The sequence below is a fragment of the Sceloporus occidentalis genome, unplaced genomic scaffold (genome assembly GCF_023333645.1).
Source record: "Sceloporus occidentalis isolate IW3139 unplaced genomic scaffold, rSceOcc1.0.p SCAF_26, whole genome shotgun sequence".
NCBI lineage: Eukaryota > Metazoa > Chordata > Lepidosauria > Squamata > Phrynosomatidae > Sceloporus > Sceloporus occidentalis.
The window spans coordinates 13687272-13709189 of record NW_028317006.1 but is presented as its reverse complement, the minus strand read 5'-3'; the positions used below and the strand labels follow the sequence as shown (position 1 = coordinate 13709189).

Below are 21918 nucleotides of genomic sequence, written 5' to 3'. Positions count from 1 at the left end.
GCAAAAGCAGAAGAGGGGCCGGAGAGTAATTCTTTCTGAGGACAATGCAATAACGTGTCCGGAGAAATGTTAGAACAAGAGGCCATAATCTAAAACTAGAGTGTCAGAAGCTTACATGTAATACAAGGATGTTTTACTTTACTGAGAGTGTGGTGGATAAGTGGAGTAGCCACTCTGCATGGGATAGGCACGTGGTAATTCTGATTCTAAGACAAGACCAAGAACTGATTAGGGTTTGAGTCTTTACGGCAGGAAAACAGGCAGACAAATTCTATGTTTCTATTATTTCTGATGGCAGGTCCGCTCTTATATTCCATGAGGGCCTAGATAGGCAGTGTCCTAAATTCACATGAACCCGTATCCCACATATAAATATTGAGAATATGCTGCCTGACATACAAGGCAGGACTGCCATAGGACCGATAAAGTAGCCTTGGTAGTTTAATGGTTACTCCAAGCCCACTTAGGATACATTCCTCCAATTCAATGTAACATTGTTAGTGAATCGTTCAAGTAAAGATCATCAAGCAATGGCAAGACTCACACTCGCGGCACAAACCAGAGATCCCGTGACGCAACTTCAACGTATAACTTTATTTCTGTAGACATAAAGCAGTATCAGTGAAGGGCATATAAAATATCCATGCTTAGCTCTCTCTGTATATACTATATTTATATACATTAATTTATACATATAAATGAAACAAAAGCTTTGCATAAATACTGACAGTAAAATAGACATTTGGACTGCTGTACGTGCCATTACTTCCTAATGTCCAACGCGGTGGCCACCTGCACCTAGAAGGTATAGTTACTGTAAGGACCGAGCCAGTCCTCCCCACTCATACACAGAGCTAAATAATAATATGTATACCAAGCACAGGTACAGTGTGCCAACGTCTGCCAACACACACAACATTATGTCTACCTATAGCAAATATACAGTGAGAGCAGTGCCAGCCTACCTCACATACTGTTACGGTGTAAAGACAGCATAGGAATAGCTCAGGCAGCAGTGCCAATCAATTCCTATAGAGGAGACTAAAGCCCCCTACACATACAGCGTCATCATATAAATAATACAATGAAACAGTACAAGCAGCTACAGAACCAGTCAGGCTGCCATACATACAGATACAATACTTAATCACATCATAGGTAGTACCAGCCTCCCCTTCAAACATACATAAACACACTCAGTTGTACATCATGCCAATGTATACACTGCAGCTATAGGCAGTGCCATTATTCTTTTCACTCTAGCCTCCTCGTTGTTTTAACACATTACAGCAATCTAGGCCTACCTATATACCCTTGGATGTGACTCAATAATAGTGAAGTAGGTCATAGGATATAAAAAGGTATATAAAACATATCTCTGAGTACATGTAAACATAGTTCTAAAGTGTTTCGAGAGTTATGGGTGAGACTCCCCTATTCCATCCCGTGTGGAATTCTCATCGTATTTAAGGTTGTTGTTCATGAGCGTAATGTTCCCGATAATGACAAGTCCATCTGTTTGCTATGCTGAGATGCCTGACTCCATTTTTGAACATTACATGGCAAATTAATTAAATGGAGAATTATTTTGATGGAAAATGCCTTGTATTTTTATGTAAAAGGGTAACTGAAATTCAGGGTTTTAAAGACTTAGGTAAAGCGTGACCAATCAGACATAAAGGAGCAGACTTGTACATGGCAGAAGCCATGACTATTGAGGCATTGGATGCATCTCCCAAATCCCATAATGAACAAAGTGAAACATTGGACCTGTGCTCTAATGCAATTATTATCAGATTCTTCATTTATATTTTTTTAGATTTCTAAGGGTACAAAATGTGGAAACGTGAGACAACTACTGCAAACAATTTTATCCTGACTTTGTTCATTGTGATTTACAATAATCTGTATGTACAAATGTTATGGTCTAGACAAAGTGAGTTGATCGTGATCATGGTTGAGGCAGTGACTTCAGGAACAGGCTTTGGAATGGAGTAGAATTCTCCAAACTGGTGAGCCGTCTAAGAATTTTTTTTAGATACTGAGTCAGAGTTCTCACCACTGAAGCAGCATGATGACGCTCTCTCCTGTTTGAGAAAGAGTTTAGAAATTCACTATGTATGGCGGAACGCCTGACAGCGAGAACAACTCCTACCATCTCATAGTCCTGATGGGTAGCCTCATGCATTGTTTCCATTGCTGACACTCTGCAGTGATGCTTTTGAGACCTCAGTGCTGACTGTGGACAGTGGAAAACTCTCATATCTGTCCCTACCCCCAGAACATCGGCAGCGGAGCAACAGGGTCTTCACTTCTTTCTGGAAGTTGCTGTTGAGGAAGCCATACATAACTGGGTTGACACAGGTGGACGCCATGGCAGAAAGGTGGCAGAGTGAGAATATGAGGTTGTGGTAGCAGGCAGAGATGCTCTCGTGATCCCAGTCGAAGAGGGCATTGAACACAGTGAGTGGTAGCCAACAAAGCCCAAAGGCCACCACAATGGAAAGCAGCATGATGTTGACTCTGCGATGGCCTCCTCTACGGCCAACAGCATCACCACCTCCTGCTCTCTCTACAACATCCCTCCTTTTGCGCAGTCTCAGAAAGATGCGCAGGTAGCATAAAAGAATGAGGAGCAGTGGCAGGCAGTACTGGAAGAGTAGGAGGCAGGTAGTATAAGCCAGACGGTGATTCTCAGAAGGCCAACTGTCTGTGCAGACAAAATGATCAATGAAGGGGTCAAATGGCAGAGACAGGTTCTGGAATGGATGTTTAGTGAGGATACTGAAGGAGAGGAATGGTAAGGAGATGAAGCAAGACACAGCCCAGGTGACAGCAACAGCAAGATAGGCATGCCATGGCAAAGGTTTCCAACCAGTTGGATGAATTATGAGCTGGTGCCTTTCCAAGGCAATAAGGACCAGTGACAGCACAGATACTGTGACAGAGATGCACTGCACAAAAGGTGTCACCTTACAGAGTGCCTCCCCCAGAATCCAACGGTTCATCAGGGTGTAGATGACAGTAACAGGTAGGCACACCAAGGCCATGAGGATGTCTGAGCAGGACAGATTGGCAATGAAAATGTTGGTGACGTTACGCATCTCTCGTTGACGGACAATGACGAAGACCAGACAAGAGTTTCCAATGAGACCAACTGCAATCAGAGCACTGTAGGCTACAACAAGGAAGGTCACATTGCCCACTGAGTCTGTGCAAGGATCCTCACCATCCCAGTTGGGGCCCAGGCGCCCAGACAAATTTAGGTATAGAAGACGCAGGTAGTCCTCCATCTTTTAAGAATACAATTTCCCTGAGGCAGGACCTACAAAAAAAAATAGGACCCATCACCTCGATTCTACCATGAACAGTGTGTCCTGTTTAGTGAGCTAAGCTAATTCAAAGATTAATGAGGGAAAGCTAATTATAGGTACAGTTCAATGTAGTGTGTACGAAAACAAATTAAGCAATTTATCATTGCAATCCTATTCATCTGAAATATTTTAATTAACTGTCATAGCTGTAGTCTCAAAGCAGATGTTAAGAAGTAACACAAGAATCAAAAATCTAAGAAACACAATTTAGATGTATATTTTAATGTATTACTACTGAATTAGTTACAGTGAAAATCAGACTTGTTCTCTGCACCTGCCAATCAAGGATAGGTGAACTCTTGCTTTAGCTTAATAAATCAATTTTAAATAACACGGCACAAAATGGGAGCAAGGACATGATTGGGATTGTTTAGAATCTGCTAGTCGTATGTTCCCCAGATGATCTAGAATAGCCCTATATTCTTCTCTTTTATTGTAATTTTCAGAATGTTATACAAACCCCAGAGTTACAGGTAATGTAGATGCCGGAGAACATATTCCTCCATCAGTTTTAATTGAAATATAGGTGGGTGTTTGCGGTTATAAATCTTACATTTTCTGCCCCAAAGAGGTTCTAATCTTCTGAGCTGGGCAGACAACCCACTTTAGCACTTCACAAATTAGCAATAACATCAAAGCTGTAAGACTTCACTCACAATGTGGAGGAGGTTAATATTCCCACTTGTTCTGGCTATTCCTAGACTGTTTCATCAGTAAATATGCTCAGAAATATCTTCCAGTTAAAACGAGTCATTAATGATTTTTATATAAGGCCGGTCGAGCTACAATTCTCATCATTGTCTGTGGTTGTGCATGATGGGAGCTATATTTTAGCCATCCCTGATTGAGTGTCATAAGAAATGTGTAGATTTTCTACCACGAAACGATGGAAACAGCAGTGCTGGCTCTATCATAGAAGGACCAGGACTGCTGGATTAATGTCAGTAAGTCTTTATCTACATTTGCATTGGCTTCTCCTACAGTGAGGAAATTGCCCCCCTGCGCGTGGCAAATACAGTAACAGAAGTTGAAGACACCTCAGAGGGATACAACCACATCATAAACAGAAGGACCCCAAAAATCCCAATACCATGTTAGGGAAAGGCTATGCTGGGCAAAAAAAGGTGGACTTTTGTGCTGTAAAAGGTTGCATGAATCTGGATGCCATAGGCAGGAGGTACATTATAATATCAGGGATTGATGCACATAGGGAGCATATTGAGGCTTCACAGACCCTGCATTTTCCAGGAGCAGCCATGGCAGTTTACAGGAAAAGCAGATTCAGAATCCATATGCATTAGTAGCTTTTGGACAATTTTAGCCCCCAAAGCAGTAACAGAGTAAACTGGGAGAAGGACTACTCTATTCCTCAGGCAGGGGATGCGGAGGTCTCAGACAGGTGAGGACTACCTGTCTTACTTGTGACTGCATGATCTCTGGGTTCTCACAGCCAAAAGAGCTGCACCTCTGAGAAGAGCATGTTCCAGCTACAGCCCACCCACAGGACAGGAGACACAGGGCAACAGGGGTCACTTACGTGTCACTTACAGTAGAGTATCAGCATGCAGGTGGTGGGTGTCCAGAGAGGATAGTGAGGAGCAGTGAGAGATGGTGGGAGGAGAGACCTGTCAGATGTCTGCACACTGTGAGGATCCTGCTATCTCCCTCTCTTCCTCCACCCCTCTTTCCTCACTCTGCTCCTTACTCTTGACTCTGCCTCCAATCTTTTGGCATCACCTCTCTACTGGTCCCTTTCCTCTTAGGGTGTTCATCTGTATCATGATATCACGCCCTCCCACTTCCTTACGGTCTCTCTTTAGACGTCCTGCCCCAGCCTCTGTCCCTGACCCCTTCACCCCCACACCCACTCTCCCTTCCTCTCCCACTCCTTCACCATTTTCCCAGTCCCTAGCTCTCCCCCTCACTCCCACTCACTGGCTCCTTGTGACTCGCAGCGCTCCTTTGCCAGAGGCATGTGATGGAGAGGGGGGCTCTGTGGAGTGATGGACCCGTGCCGGTGCAGCCCCCCAAACCCACAGGAGATTAGGTTCACGGGAGAAAATCTCACATCCTGTGCGGGTGAAATGAAGAGATCTCAGCAGACGGACGGACTCATTATGGGGAATGAGCTGCTGTTGCTAGGAAACCGAATTCTTTTTATCTGGAATCTGCCAGCAACAGAAAACAAATTATTCCAAATCCTTCTCTCGCCCCACGGCCCTGTGCACACCCACTGCAGGGTCACTGCATCTCTGCCATTCGTGTGCATGCATACTGAACTATTACTGCATCTTTTTTACTGTGCACACACTGCACTGCTGGCACTGCATCTTTCCTACTCCTGGTCACTGCATTTACACAATGGCTACATGTCCCCTGTATTCCTATTCACTCACTGAATTATTTTACTTTACTGAGAGGGTGGTAGATATGTGGTACAGCCTCGCAGCGGAAGTGGTAGAGTTTTATACAGTGAGGGAATCTGGAAATCCACAGGGTAGCCACATAAAATTGCTCCTTGGGCTGCTGTGGCTTGGAGATTTCGGGCCACTGCCAGCAGCCTGTTATATATTTTACTCCTGGTTATGGATGTCTATTCTTCTAAGGCTTTAGCGATCATTCCCTGAATGTAACCTATGGTTTGGGGCATTTAGCTTGGGCTTGTCCACTGGGCTGAAACTTGTCGGCTGTCCACTGTGCTATCCTGTGCTTATCAGTGACGCATTTATCTACCCCCAGCAGCCCCCTCCGCATTGCGTCCTTCTCCTGCGCGCCATAGCTAGCTGCTCTGTATATCTAACGACACAGCGCCTTCTAATGCATCCAATGCAGGACTTTGCCTGCTTGGGTCAGGTAAATGGGTTGGAGATCAAAGCTCTCCCTTTAACCAGCCAATTGGCATATGGCTACAAGAAGCCTAATCGCCCAATAGAGCATCCAAGCACCCTGTTTTGTGCTGTCACCCACTTAAGCCGCTGCCCTGGGCCTAGGCTAGAATATGCCACTAGTGCGTACAACACCTATTATACCAATCCTATGCACCCACAGCTATTCTACATTTTGTTGTGTTTGGTTACCATCCTATTGATCACCAACAATCATGTCTTCTGGGTGGAGGGCGCTCATGTCTTGTGTACACGCAACCTAATGTATGTTGAATGAGAACGTCCACTATGGCACGCAGCAGACATGGCTGGAAGGTGGACCGATGAACACTGCATCAACAGCCTGGGAAGAAAACATTGGGCCTAATGTTTATGTAGTCTGATCACCATAGCAACCAAAATAATGATCCAAACAGTAGGGACAAAAAAAGCCCCCAAATTTCCTCCTTCATGTAAATGTATTCCAGGAGGATTTATATTCATATTAAAACAGCGCATTTTTAGTTGCCCCAATCTCAAGGTCACAGAGTGAAGGGGCAGATTCTCTGGGGCAAACAGTCTGCAGACGACCCCTTCCAATTCCACGCTGCTGTGATCATAAAATGCGGAGTATGGCTATGGAAGAACATTTCATAAAAATGAATAAACACAACATATCTTTTTTTTTTTTTTGGTCATGAAACAAACGTGAGATTGCAAAAAATAAACATTGTTACCAATAAAACATAACGCCTTGACAAATGAATCTAGTGATGTTACATACCATACCTTAGTGAATAAACCTAGTTAGTTAGCTATGGGTCACTGCGCATGTGCATATCTGTACAAATACTAGGAATAATCTCACATATTCTCCTCTTGGCAACCGTCTGACAGCTGGATCCGAGACACGTGCCCATTATATATTCGAGTCTTCCACTGATTCTTTGCAAAATGGCCAATGAGAATATCGGTGACAGAAGATGGAGTCAACATATATATATATATATATATATATACGGTATATATATATATATATCTATATATATATATAGGGTACACTTGGCCTACGTTTTAATGTTTGAATCCGAATTCTCCATAAATCCTGGGCTTAGTATTAATAGCCAGAAAAACAACATCCAATACAAGAGTGCCAGCCTTAGGACCTAGTTGTATGTGAGCCAAGCATGTTCACACAAACATTATTTGGGAAGCACTTTATTTTAAGGGCCACCATAGTATTTATTTATAAAATATGGAGCCTATCTGGCCAGTATTATCTATCTGCCACCGCTACTTCTCTTTTAATGTACAATTAATTTTGTTCTTTTGCAATCACGCCGCCATTGAGGGAATTTGGCTGAAATGAATAAGACACATGAATACTAAATGATAAAAAAAGATCTAAGCAGAGAAAAATATATTTTTTTAAGGATTTTTTTTCAAAAGTAAATGTTTTAAGGCTTATTTTGGTGTCAGTCTTTATTTGAGTTCCACGTGCAACACCTTATTTGGATTATCTACAGGCCCCTTAAAATGCAATACGTGTACCCCTGATGGCGGCCCCTCTGTCGGATGGCATGAGAAAATGAAATGATTAATCATGATATAGCATCGTGGATACGGCATGGTTGTGTTGTGGGGGGCCGCAGCATAGGATCCTTGGACCCAGGCAGCATAATGTTTTGGCCCAGCCCTGGTTGTCTAGATGCTAAACATAGGTCTATATTCTTTAATATCACTTGCATACCCGATTTGATCACAACGTTCCTAAATTATTTGTGGTCTTGGCTCCCAGATAGGGGAGATGTGGTAGAGTGCAGTGTAGTGAGCGGTTCCAAACAAGAGAGGTTTATTTCAAACAAGGAAACATTTTTAAATGTTTTGGAACACGTTTCAACATGCGAGAAAGGTCATAATCTAAAACTAGAAGGTCAGAGGCTTAGATGTTAACTTTACTGAGAAGGTGGAAAAACAGAACAGCCTCCCTGCAGACGTTGTAGAGACTAATACAGTGGGGAATATAAACATGCATGGGATTGGCATCACTTGGGATTTGGGATGACTCCCATCACCTACGTGCAAGCAGCCAACACCAGAACTGAACAGAGTATAAAACCAAACTTTTAGTTGTATGTAGAAATTCTTTAGTTTCCCCACTGAAGAGCCTCCTCTGTAAATTGAGCTTTCGCCTTTCACTGCAGTGAACTTTGGAGATTAGTTGATAGCTGCTTGTATTGGCTCCTGTCCAAGACCTATCCAGACGTTTTGTAATGCTCAGTACATTCAGTATCCGCACCTTCTCTCGCTCCTCAAGGCATACCCAGCTCTGATCAATCGGATTGTTTAAGAACTAATCTGATTTCCGGGCAAATGTCTTCTTTTTGTTGTCAAAGATGCATAGATGGCCACCACTTTACCACCAGGACTGATCTCCACATATCGCTCAGTATTTACCTTTGACAAGTGCACCCTTTACTCACTGGTTAGATAGAAGCCTCAGACATAGGAAGGGTTACTTTTTAATATGATTTGCCTATAAGTGTGCAAAATGTTCAATAAAGCCACTCTGACCCAAAACAGATGTTACAGGGAATAATAGATTAAAGATGAATCAAGGATTCATCTTTGGCTACTTTACAGGAAAGCCCAGTGGAAACATCCAGTGATATATTAGTTTAAAAATGAAAAACTCAGTCACGGTGGAAAGGTACACCTATAAATATATAGAAAAAATATATATAGAAAAGGGCCTTCCTCAAACTGTCCCCACAAAGTTTGAAGCATAGCATTGTCTAAAATGTCTTGGTTTGTCCCATTCAGCATATCAAGACATTTTGGACAATGCTCTGCTTGGGGAAGACCTTTTATTCCAACATGACTGTGGCCCCAATGCACAAAGCAAGGTCCATAAAGACATGGTTTGATGAGTTTGGTGTGTAAGAGCTTGACCGGCCACACAGAGCCCTCACCTCCACCCCATCAAACGCCTTTGGGATGAACTGGAACAGAGATTGCAAGCCAGGCCTTCTCATCCAACATCAGCGCCTGACCTCACAAATCCTCTGCTGGATAAATTGGCAAAAATTCCCCCAGAAACTCTCCACAATCTTATGAAAAGCCCTCCCAGAAGAGTGAAAGTTGTTATACAAAGGGGGACCAACTACATATTAATGTCTATGAATTTAGAATGCGATGTCATAAAAGTCCCTGTCTGTATTATGGTCAGTTGTCCCAATACTTTTGGTGTGTGTGGATAGATAGATAGATAGATAGATAGATACACAGATAGGTGAGGGGTCCTTAAGGAGCCACACCTTAATGTTAAATGTCTTTAAAAGGTCAGAACAAGAAAGGTTCAGGGCCTTCATTCCTCTGCTGGTTGCAGAAAGGAAAAGAGCGGCACTCAACGTTATTTATTGAGGTGGAAAAGCTGTGTATTTGAATGCTGTGCCTTGTAAGCGGTTTTAGCTGATAATGGATGCTGGGTATACGTTCAACATGGTGTTCCATCCCTAAAAGTCATACAAATGTGCATAGAAACAACAAGATGTGGTTATACAAAGCATTTCCATAAAGCATTTCCATAAATAGCTATAGGTCCATCCTCTATCCACACCCCCATAAAACACAAGCCCCCATCTTTGGCTATTTGAAATGTTGGGAGACATGTCTGTCGTCCGTTCTTTATTTCGTTCTCTCTAGGATTAATGGCGACTCAGCTTCTCGTGCTCAGGCCTGACTTGCCACTTGTGAGCTGAATAACTTATGGAAGGTGTGGACTGCATGTCAGTGGACTATGTTGAGGTAGTGGCCAAGCCCTTCATTTCTCACCAAACAAAAGAACCGAGTTGGAACATATTGCACAACAACGCTCTGAGATTGAAACCGTTTTATGGAAAATCATGGGGTATCTAGGTCCTTAAGAGATAAACTGCACCTTATACCAGCCTGAGCCAGGAGGAAAGCCTGTGTCTTTCTCAGCGTAGCATATTCTGATCGGCCCCAGAGCAAGAACATGGAAAGTCAGATGTACCCATACTGGTAATTATATTGAGATTAGAACCAGCAAAGGTGTGAATGAGCCATTCCTCCCAGATACAAGAAGAGCTGATGTTTCATGCAAACCATTCTGGAGGACAGGATGAGATAATTTACACTGTATGCAGATTGGATTAAAAATCATTAAAACCAGGCCCCAGAGCTTTATATTCCTCTCAAGGCAAGGTAAAACGTATTAGAAATGTGATTTGTAATGGCAGCAATTAGATTAGTTCCAGAATGCTTTATTTAGCAAATGACTTGTTTTCTCGCACTGTGGCTTGAATAAGTTCTATATGCATTCTTGTTTTACGGACTAGCCAGTTTTAATCTTGAGATGTTTATGTTTCGAAGAATTATTAAAAAAAAAAAAAAAAATATGCATCAGATTCGATGATGATTAATTTTCCATTATTCCCAGGGATGCTTGTAAGAGCTGGAAGTGTTGTCACATTACCCAGCAGCAGACTGCCACTGTGAATGCACACTATCGATGTCTCCTAACACATCTGTAGCTTTTCCTATACAATCCTTAAGTGTACCCAAACGCCATTACAGCAGAGCAGAACAAGAGCAAGGTAGGGCTGGAACACCCCAACACATGCCCCAGCCAACTATACCTAATGCCGCTCCTGTTTCCATGAATATTTTATATATCTGTGTATATCGACTGGCTTGGTTATATGTTCTTTTATTCCTTAGCTATAGCTTCTACCAGTGTAGAGTTTTCTGCCTTGTGAGCTATACCAGCTTTCCTCATCAAACAATACATTCAACTCACGGCTTGTCAAGATCCATCTGCGGTAAATATTTTTAATAAGCTGAAATCGTACACATGGGGCAACAAATGTATCAGCTCATAACAGTATTAGTAGCAGATGGGTGACCAGTGTGTGGCTCATAGCACATCTGGAGGTTACATGCAATGCAATGGGGGAAACATCAATATTTTATAGAAAACGTTATACAAAATTTCATTGTATTTTACTGGAAGGCACCAGAGGCAGCCCGCAGAGAACGTGCGCTTCAATGCACCGGCGCTTCACAGATGAGTCTTTTGAACTCCAATGACCTTCATCATGCTTTATCTAGAGTAGGCACCAGCTATCCCACACACATAATCTTAATGGAAATCGATGCCAAGCTGCACTCCAATAAATCTTCTGGATCAAGCGCACATTTTGTTAAGGAAGAAGGCTACCTTTCCTCTGCAATGAGATAAAATGGACAAGAAACAATGGAAAAATTGCATTTTTAAGAAACAATAAAAATGTAAAATTAACTAAATATCACACAGGCCTGGGCTTGTGTACAATACACTTTTGGTTTGAAGGGCTGAAGAGGTATCAGCATGTGGATGAAGTAATACTCTCCATCTGAGCTTTGGTAGAATTTGCTAATGGGGTACATGTGCATTTAAATACGCATGAATACCAGTCTTGGTAGTAATACCTGCCAAAAGCTACATTTTTGGTAAAATACTGCTTTAGGAGAAAACCAATTGGGGTAAAGCGAGAATAATAATGTTTTGTGTGTCATATAAAACATTTTGTTTGTTCATATGTAAATATAATTTAATAACTGACTGAGGAACTTACTGAGAAATTTGCCTCAAGGTTCCATTTATTAGTCCACCTTTAAGATACTGCTTCAATGCGAGGTAGTTGTCTCGGTGATCAATTACATTATTCTGGAATATTGTCTACAGTATTCCATTTCATGCATGAAATAATTAAAACAATTAAGAAATTAAAAGTTTTAAGGTGAGAAACAAGCCTGTCTGTTTCTTACAGTACTTGCAGAATCTTTAGGTTGATGATCTGGAGTATTGTTATAAGAAAAGTTGGGTGCTTAACTGAATCGATTAGACTCACATAATCCCCAGAACTAACATCCTCTGACCGAAAAACCTGGGTAAACTATGCTCTGGGTGTTGGCTAAATTAAACACTTTGGTTAAAAATGTTTATCCTGTGGTATCTATTCCCTAAAGGGAGAGTCACCGGGAGAATTGTGGTTTCATCTGCCTCGCTTCACTATTCATTACAAAGTCCCATTTTTATCCAGCAAAAAGCAGATGGCCCTGTACAATGCATAATTCAGTGGGTGAGCATTTAAAGTCACTGATTTAACCAGGCATTATATATATATATATATATATATATATATGACCAAGTTTTTTCTGCAGCTCGCTTAGGTTGTATCTTTTATGATTGGCTGGCCTTGTCTAATGTATAGTTAAATCATTGAGATTTCTTTACCCATTGACTTATACACTATGCAGGGCAGTTTTGGGTCTTCTTCCAGTGTTGGGCTTTCATAATGAGTTGAAACAACTCTCCTTTTAGAGAGAAAACCCCAGACTATGAAAACAAAACCCACCCAAAGTAAAAAAACAACTGCATCATTCTTACAGACTCAAATAATCTTAAAAGGAATGTATTTTTATTAGCTTCCTTTTACAAAAACGCAGAAGCTCCACTTCCAGAAAATTAATTAATGCAGTCCTGTCATTCCAAGTTCCTTTACCATCTATAATTCGTGGTAGCACAGATGTATATATATATATATATATATTCATTCTAAATCATCTTCCAACCTTAGTAAAAATGAATGGCAAGCGTTAAAAGATCTACAATCAGATACTACCATCATCGTCAGACCGCTGGATAAAGGAGGGGGCGTAGTGATCCAAACGTATATTGATTAATAAACGGAAATAATGTCACAATTAAATGATGAAGAAACATCCGTAAGATGAACAAACAACCCGTCCAGCAAGTTCCGGAAAAAGATACAAGACCTTATACAAATGGGGTTGAATACCAACAGTATAGACCAAACCACAGCGAAGTATCGTGAAGTGCTCCATCCTAAACATCCTATACTACACACGATTCCTAAAATACACAAGGACAGCCGCCACCCTCCAGGAAGACCTGTAGTGTCCACTAGAGACAGCATGTTGGAACCTTTATGTAAATACATCGATTTCCACTTGAAGGATACCATTAACGCTTTACCTACCTGTCTTAAAGACACACCAGACTTTTTATCCAGATTGGAAGAAGTTAAACAACTTAAGAATTTATATACAATTATACCACAGCAAGCTGGCATTCAAGCCATTAATGACATCCTGACGACATCATCTAACTACAGAGCCCCCCCCATTGAGCTCTTATGTTTCTCACATGTAATTATTTTATTTAATTTTTATTTTATTTACAGATAGCAGGTGCTGCTACAGGAGCAGCTATGGTACCATCATATGCCAACACCTTTATATACAGCTTTGAAAAAAGATATATTTTGGATGCATACCGACATCAAATCAAATACTATACATGTTTTGTTGATATTTTCTTAATTTGGCAAGACACCGAGGAACAGCTTCAACACATGGTGGATACCCTCAAAAGCTATGACACCAATGTCAAGCTTACGCTTACACGTCAGTCATTCAATTCAATTTTTAGATGTAAGTGCATACAGACACTCCGATAACAGCTTGGGGTATACCCTGCATAGAAAAGATACTGACCCAAGGGTCTCAACGAATATGTTTCGCTAATATTGAAGTTTTATGATTTTTGTTTATTATAACTGGTTGCCTTATATACGTCACACTTAATTTTTGAGTAGGTATACTGTAGTAGTGTTTTTGGAATTACATCGGTTTCTTTACATGTAAATACATTTTAACATATTTTACATAGGCATTTTCTATGGATTTTTATTATGAATAGTGCTTATTGTTCAGCCTCTTCTATGAGATTGTATCATGTACCTCCAAACAACTTGTTTAGTATTATATTGTCACTTTGGGTCATGTATGAGCACTATTATGTGGATTATCCACACATCACATATCACCATGTTTTATTCCGTTTTAAATATTTAATTTTCCCATCCCATACACACAATGCAACATAGCTTTCACGCACACACTACTCGTTTAGTCAGTCCTCCTATTTAGTTCATACCACCGACTCTGGCACTCATACACAGCTATCCACTACACTTTTTTTTTTGTTTTTTGTTTTTTTTAACTTCAGAGCACATTTTCTTGCCGTTTTTTCAGCACTTTTGGTCACTACACTTCAGTTTTGATTAGAACGCCCTTAATACAGCTGATTATCATGAGGAACACATCACACATGACCACGTCCCATACAGGTTAGTAAACAATTTAATTTGAGTTATAAATTTGCCACAGATTGCATCATTTATTGTTCTTGAGAAAGGCTCATTGAGAGCGGAAACGCTGGACATTTACTAAGCCAATAAACTTTATAAAAAGAAGACCCGCTGAGTGCATCATTTTTATTTGCAAGCTGTATATACTTTTTGGATTGTTAGCACCCGGGCATATTACAACTGCTTCCAGTCAAGTGAGTGCGTTACACACCATATCTTGTGTGTGTGTGTGTGTAAAATATATATACACACACACACACTTACCTTACACGTTCCCCTCTGTGCACCCGGTACACTGTCACAGCTCCTTATGAGAGCAGAGGACTGTGGGTATGTGATGGCAGCCCAGTGGTCACCACATTTGTTTTAATCTATATGTTGACTACACACATCCAGTATCTTGTTCACACAGCAAACAAACTGAAGACTTGAATATGCTACAATGTTAAACTGTATTTGTAATCACACATCCTGAGCTTCAAACTTACATAAAATGTAATTGAGAAATATAACAGCAAAAACTAATGAGCAATATAGAGACATGAGGCTATGTACATTTCTTAGATCGAACAGAAGAGTACTATGAAGGCCGACCTCTATGAAGCAATGTGCACATCTAGTAAGATATAAGGATGATATTCTTCTGGCCGGCAGAGGGGAGTATTTACTGCTACTGATCTGGTAACTGCTCACTAATTTCCCAAGGCAGCAACATTCATAGCAGAAATAAAAAGAAAAACAGACAAGACGTAAGGAGGCTGGACAGCTGCATTTTATTCATGGTCCCAGGCCAAAGGGAATTAAGATACAGTACACAATAAAATGGTAAACTGAGACAGGTTGGTTGCCCCGACTAAAACAGAAGACCGCACGTTAATGCTACTTAGTGGGAGAGATGGTGTGAAGCCAGCTTGTAGTGGGATCCACAAGACGGGCAGCGCTGGGCTTCTCCCTGGTGCAGCCAGAACCAGATTACAGAAGTGTTGTCTTCTTCACCTGTTGGTGGACAGGATTGTGAGTACAGTAAAAACAAGCATGCTCAATGTAAATAGCAACTCAATATCAAGGAAGGGACCAAGATGGTCTGCTTAACGGTTTCTAAAGCTGTAATGAGAGTGACAAACCGCCATGTGAAGTTGTGTTAGTGTTACTCATGACTGCTGCTCTTATTAAGCTAATCAAACACCCCAGAGGTATGGGCACACATGTATGGTGTTGTGTACCAAGATGCTTATTTGGCATGGCAAATGGGTCAATTTTATGAAAGAAAAGGGAAAGACAGAACACTAATTTAAGCTCACAGAGACAGCTCTGTACTAAAGGAGCTCACAGATATACTCTAATTATTAAATCAGGAATTTGAGTAACTGCTATTTATACTATTTAGAAACATGAAATATGCTTCTATCATCACATTGAGTTAGGTATATACAAACTTACAGATACAGCCCACAATTCTCTTGTTGCTAATAGAAGGAACAATATGAGGATCCTCCTTGGTCCCTGCATACCGACGTGGTGACAGTACGCTGTATGGATCCTGCAAACAAAAATAAAACATCTATATAGCACAATACACAAAAGCAAATGACAGCACATTAAGTTATTACAAGAGGTTTTCACAACAAGAGCGGTAAACTGGCAAAAGCAGATAATCACTCACTAAATATAGTACTATCTCATTACATTGCGGGCATAATTAAAACATTATAATATGGCGTGGATGCAATCTTAACATCTGATCATAGAAATAGAGCCACAGTGATTTACAAACTAACACTGCGATACGTCTGACAATGTCAGCAGGAGGCTGCAAGATGACGGGAAGAACAAAATAAATCAACAACATTTTAGAGACCACTTATTCCAGTTTCTCTGCATTGTTACTTGGTTGCCTTCTCTTAAGAGTTTAGAAAGCATTTTGCTTTGAATAGGGTTTAAAAGGGAGGGTTTAACAACTCTGCAGCATGTTTCACAAACATAAGCAAAAAACAGGGCTTATTCTTTAAAATAAGATATACAAGGGCATGGCAAAAAGAACTGCCAAGTATAAGCACTGGGCAAATGCCAATACTTTACACTTAGCGGCCAGACACACTAACTGGTTCTATACAGAGCAGTGTCCATCAGCCATTTCTATCCCAAACTGGTTTGTGTCTCCACCCATTGGCTGTATAGAAAGCCGGGTTCTCCTATCTTTGTGCTAAAGGTCACATAATGCAATATCACATGACCCCACAACAGCAGCTCCTGTGTTTTGTTAAGACCCGGCTTAATAGGACCACATTCTTAACAATGAGAATGCTTGATAAGTGACCCTAGAATATGAACGAATGAAAGGAATATTTTTGAGAAATATTTATCACCACATTATAAACCTGTGCATACTAATATACAAATTCCCTTTGTGAGATTCATGGTACAGGTACTCATTTCAAGCATCTATTTCCTGGTTCTTGCGCCATTAAAAATACAAAAAGATAGCGGACAGCTGCCCATGAAAGGGGATGTAAAATGCATTATAGGTACTATCATCACTTTATAACAATAAAGTATGTAAATACTTAGTTTAATAAATCTATGCTTGTATTTAATGTATCCACTATAGATTTTCACAACATTACCAGAGTAAATTGACTTTAAATCAACGGATAAAGTTCTGTTTTTGTTTCCGCAAAACAACAAAAACATCTGATCGCTTCTTTTCCAGCCGACCTTAAACATGTGACCTCCCAATACGGTCAACATGGATACAACCCTTCCAGGAGTCATGCTTTTGCTGCAACGGTAAGTGGGGCAGCATGACACAAGTAATCCCAATGTAAAATGAAAATCAAATAATATAATTTAAAACACGAAAGAGAAACCCCCCCAAGTCTACTGTCCAGTAGTGGCAACGGAGTGTGTGTGACTTACAGCGCCATGCTCCTGTGCAACCATGATCTCTTTCTCTAAGCCAGTGGCTTGCTCTTCATCAGTTGGAATACCTGCAAAGGAAACACGATAACCATTAACTGTACTAAGAAAAGTGGACAACAGTAACATTATATGTACTCCTCACAAGGAACATTTACACAATAAACACACAGACTACTTAAAATATAAGTGTTTGTAAAATATCGCTCTACACAGAGGATAGTAAAATGATTGTAGATAAAGATACTGGATATGCATTTTGCAGTCAATGAGCAGGATTACCATGTCCAGAACCAGCATTCATAAATACTTCTGTATTAAAGCACAAAAAGAACATGGGAGAACAGGAAGTATGTTTCAAGGACACAATGTCTGACAGCTCTACTCTACACCATGCAGCTCCTGGGACACCAAACTACCATTTATATGCTTATGACAGTAACGAGAGAGACTCGCTAACTCAATGTGCTGATTTAACATACTAGTTACAGGGATCTGTTCTCTATAGTGTAGTAGAGGTCGGTTTACAGATATAACGTTACTAAACCCTGGTGGCAAAAGACTGGAGAATGGGGTATTAACATTAATGAGAGAGACGACTGTCTGCTACCCCCCACTGCGGGCTTATCTCCGTCACAAGCACGTCCACCTCAGCAGTCAGCCTGTCGCACCGACATCCAGCTCACCTCGTTGGGTCATTAAGGATGCACTCGGTACATGGCAAATAATACACATCGTCTCTGTAACAATGGCCGGTAATGTTAAATAAAGCGGTGATGTGTCCCAGATAAGTCACCGTCACAATGAAATGACGGGAGTTATCATGCTAGCTACTATAGGTCTGCGATAGCATCTTATCACAATATAAACGAATACAAGGCGAAAGATTAACCGACTGGTATCTACGGCCATTATTTTCTGTGTCAGGCCCCCGTCCATGCGCCTCTGTCCAGGTACTAAAATATGAACCGAAAAAAAATGCCTTACATGCCTCAAACCACTCCTGTACTCACCGCCTGCAGCCATGCCGCGGACCGGGGCAGCAGCACGTACTGTGCCGGTCCTAGTAAAGGCCCGAACGGCGCTGCGGAACAGTAACCTTGAAGCCATGACAGAGAAGTGATCAGCAACCGGCGGATAGGGACACTGTAACCCTCCCAGGAAGCAGCGACCTACTTCCCGTCCTGCGCGCTGCAGTCACGTGACGAGAATAGAGCTCTAATCAATAGAGACCGGTGTCTGAAAGATAGCGAGCACCGGGTTGTGTGAAAGTGGGCATTCCTGCCGAGACCAAGATTATAGCTCGGGTGAACAGCGCCATAGACCAGACAATTCGCACTGCGCTTTCTGGTGCTTTAGATTTGTTGATTTTGTTGAGGGTGCTAGTCCCACAACCCTCTCTCTCTGTGTGTCAGCCAGATGGCCACAGTCTTGCAGAAAATAAATGCACCTGACCTTTTCGTGTAGAGCAGCTCTGTTGAAGTTGATCGGTTTCTCAAGGCTCTTATATCAGCTGCAAACGATGCCTGCTTTGCTTAGGCCCCAAATTGTAAGTTAATTTGGAAGGGAGAAAGCGAGAATCACTCCTACACAACTACAAAGATCACAAAGGGTGGCAGAACGTAATGTCCCAAAGCCAAAAGATTACAACATTGCAGCACTCGCCCACTATGCCATTGACTGGATCTTAAGGCAGGGGTCAACTGATTTGGTTTGGATCTAGGAGCCAGCCAAAACAGTTAGGAGCAGTGTTCCCTCTAAGCTGTGCGCTTGTGCGCGCGCACATAGCATTTTTAGAGAGTGCACACGTCCAAAAATTGTGCGCACAACAGTTTTTCCCAATAAAAAATATATATATTATTTTTTGATACTTTATGCGGTGCGGATATTGTGCGCACATAATTTTGGCTCTGGGAAAATTTTTGCACAAGAGAAATTTTCTGCACACGCCACCTAAGAAAAATTGGAACATTGATTAGGAGCCAGTTTTTTTTTCATTCCCCAGTCATGTTTTTATTTTCATATATTACCCAACTTGGCGCCTGGGTTTGTTGAGCCTTCCATACAACATATATTTACACACTCTTATCATACACTAACACACACGCTTACATTCTACGCTCATGTACCCACATTCTAATGCCTTACACTAATACACACAGTATGACAATACCATATATTCTGACATACACATTCCTGCTAATGGCGTACTGTAATGTAAACAATATCATACACGCTAGCACCACACTCTTATACATCTGTGCACGCACACTGACCAACACAACACATAAATAAAATACACACTCTAACACTATAAACACATACACACTGACTCTGGCACTACAATACAGTAGAGACAATGACTCTAGCACTATGCATTAACACACAAACAGTGATTCTAGTATTATACATATAGCCCCCACACACACACACTGATACTACAGTATACACATTCAGTATACAGGCTGACTCCAGCACTATACATATACCCACTCACAGACTACAGCATTAGACATATGCACACTGACTCCCACTACAGTATACACACACACACTGACTCTAGCACTAGAGATATACACACTGACTCTGACACTATAGTATACACGCACACATACGCTAATCTCTCTCTCACCTGCTTCCTATATTATGTCATTGTGAATCTGACACACTATGCCTTCCTGCGAGTGTGCGATAAAGCGACTTAGGGCACCCATCAGGGGCCTGTGGTGTGCATTAAGTGACCTCGATCGGTGCCTCACATTCATGATGGCAGCTCTCCAAAACCCTGGGTGCCAGGAAGTGTTTTCTAGTCCCCATGGCATCGTACGGGAAACAGGTTTGCTGAGACAGTGTGGAAATGGCCACCTATTCTGCCTACTCACTCTAGTCTTTGCTACATACCCCACTCTTGCAATCGCCTGAAGAGGTTACTTCTATCTCTGTTCTTGCTACAATTATCAAGGCCTGATAGTTAATCAGAATGTGCTTTCAATTGTCCTGGCACATTTTGACCACTTACCCTTTCTCCTCTTGGTCAGCGCACAGAATAAAAACATGAGATACATTTCTTGATCTTGAGTCCAAAAAAGATACAGACTTTTCACAAAATTAGAAACAAACTTCCAAACTTACTTATCCCCCTGCTTACATAAATAACTTGCAGTCTCAAAACTGACTCTTTGGTCCCAGGGATTGGGATAATCCTCTCGATAAGCTAATATGTAATGGTAAAGGGCAGGGACGTTGTACGACATCCATATAACGATTGATGCAGCACACAGATTAATTACAAGCTTTGAAAGGGTGGATTGGACACGTCATATGCCATCCTGACTGCCCTGTACAGAAACATGTAACTGAAAAAAACACATTACACATATTTCTCAGCCCAATGGGACATAAGAATGACCCAAATTGTAAAATTGTATATACAACAATTTTGGAAAGACACACAACTCTTCCACAAAACACTGGATTTGCCCTTACATGATCCTACTGGAAATGAATTCTAGTATACAAAAACAAACTATATCTCGGCACATTTTACCCACAAACTTCATAACTAAAAAGGAAAAAACTAAAAGATTATGGAAATGAAAGGGTGGTAGATAAGCAGAGAAGCTTCCCAGCAGATGCGGTGAGGAAATTTAATGTGCCTAGTACGTCATGCTTAGAAAATGCCTCCACTACGCCACAATCATGGTGATCGTGGGAGACACTGGTGCTGCCTGCCTGGAAGTTCAGGCAGACAGCACCATAAGCACAGAGCCTACGAGCCTTTGATACCCTCCTACAAGAGCAGCTTCAGTGAAGGGGTCTGATTGTTTCTTCTGTCCCTGTCCGAGTGTGGGGATCAGTCCCAGGATTCCACTGCTTCCTGATCACTCCATGTTATGATCATAGAGGCTCCTTCCCACAATCGCCGGTTTACTGGCAATTGAGTCCCAGCTGACAGAGGCAACGTCCAGTTTCTTATTCCTCCACACAAGTATGTAAACCAGCCCCAACCCTCCTCTACTGCCAAATTGCTCAATGAGAGCGATTGTATAACATTAACCCTTTTAATTCCACAATTATGTCTATGAAGCGATCGCATTTTTGTGGTTGATATTTGTGTCCACAGTCCCCACAAGATCTAATCATGATCCCTTTCAATAACACTATACAGTAACTGTACCTTTCACTATCCACCAACAGAACCCTGGCGTTACCCATAATGCTATCTGCTGGTATTTTCACTAAGCTAGGTTAGTTACTTGTGTGCTAGTTGGTTCTGAGACAATATAAAAACACATTCATAATATTAGCCCCAAACCCAGAGAAGCAGAGATACCAAGGAGAAAGAGAGAAATAAAAAATGCTCCCAAACCCAGGGAACTGACAGACGCCAAAAATGCTGAAGAAAAAATTGCCCCAAAAACCAGGGAATGAACTTAATGCAAAATCCGTACTGCCTGTGGAAGAAAAAAAGGAAACCCTTATGTTCATCCAGATACGTGCAAGAAATGTGAAGGAAAATCCTTC

At 41.3% G+C, this 21918-nt stretch overlaps 2 protein-coding genes across 2 annotated transcripts; both read right to left on the bottom strand.

Moving 5' to 3' along the window:
- Positions 1 to 2180: 2180 nt before the first annotated feature.
- LOC149300200 (neuropeptide Y receptor type 1-like) lies at positions 2181 to 3293 on the bottom strand. The gene has a single exon (XM_089485653.1). It carries the CDS (start codon positions 3291 to 3293, stop codon positions 2181 to 2183), a length of 1113 nt encoding a protein of 370 aa, XP_089341779.1.
- A 12068-nt stretch (positions 3294 to 15361) lies between these two features.
- On the bottom strand, positions 15362 to 18420 carry LOC149300199 (cytochrome c oxidase subunit 5B, mitochondrial-like). Its single transcript, XM_089485652.1, has 4 exons — positions 18408 to 18420; positions 17395 to 17465; positions 15919 to 16018; positions 15362 to 15474 (listed from the first exon to the last, which is right to left on the bottom strand). Exons 1-4 carry the CDS (start codon positions 18418 to 18420, stop codon positions 15362 to 15364), a joined length of 297 nt encoding a protein of 98 aa, XP_089341778.1.
- Positions 18421 to 21918: the final 3498 nt, after the last annotated feature.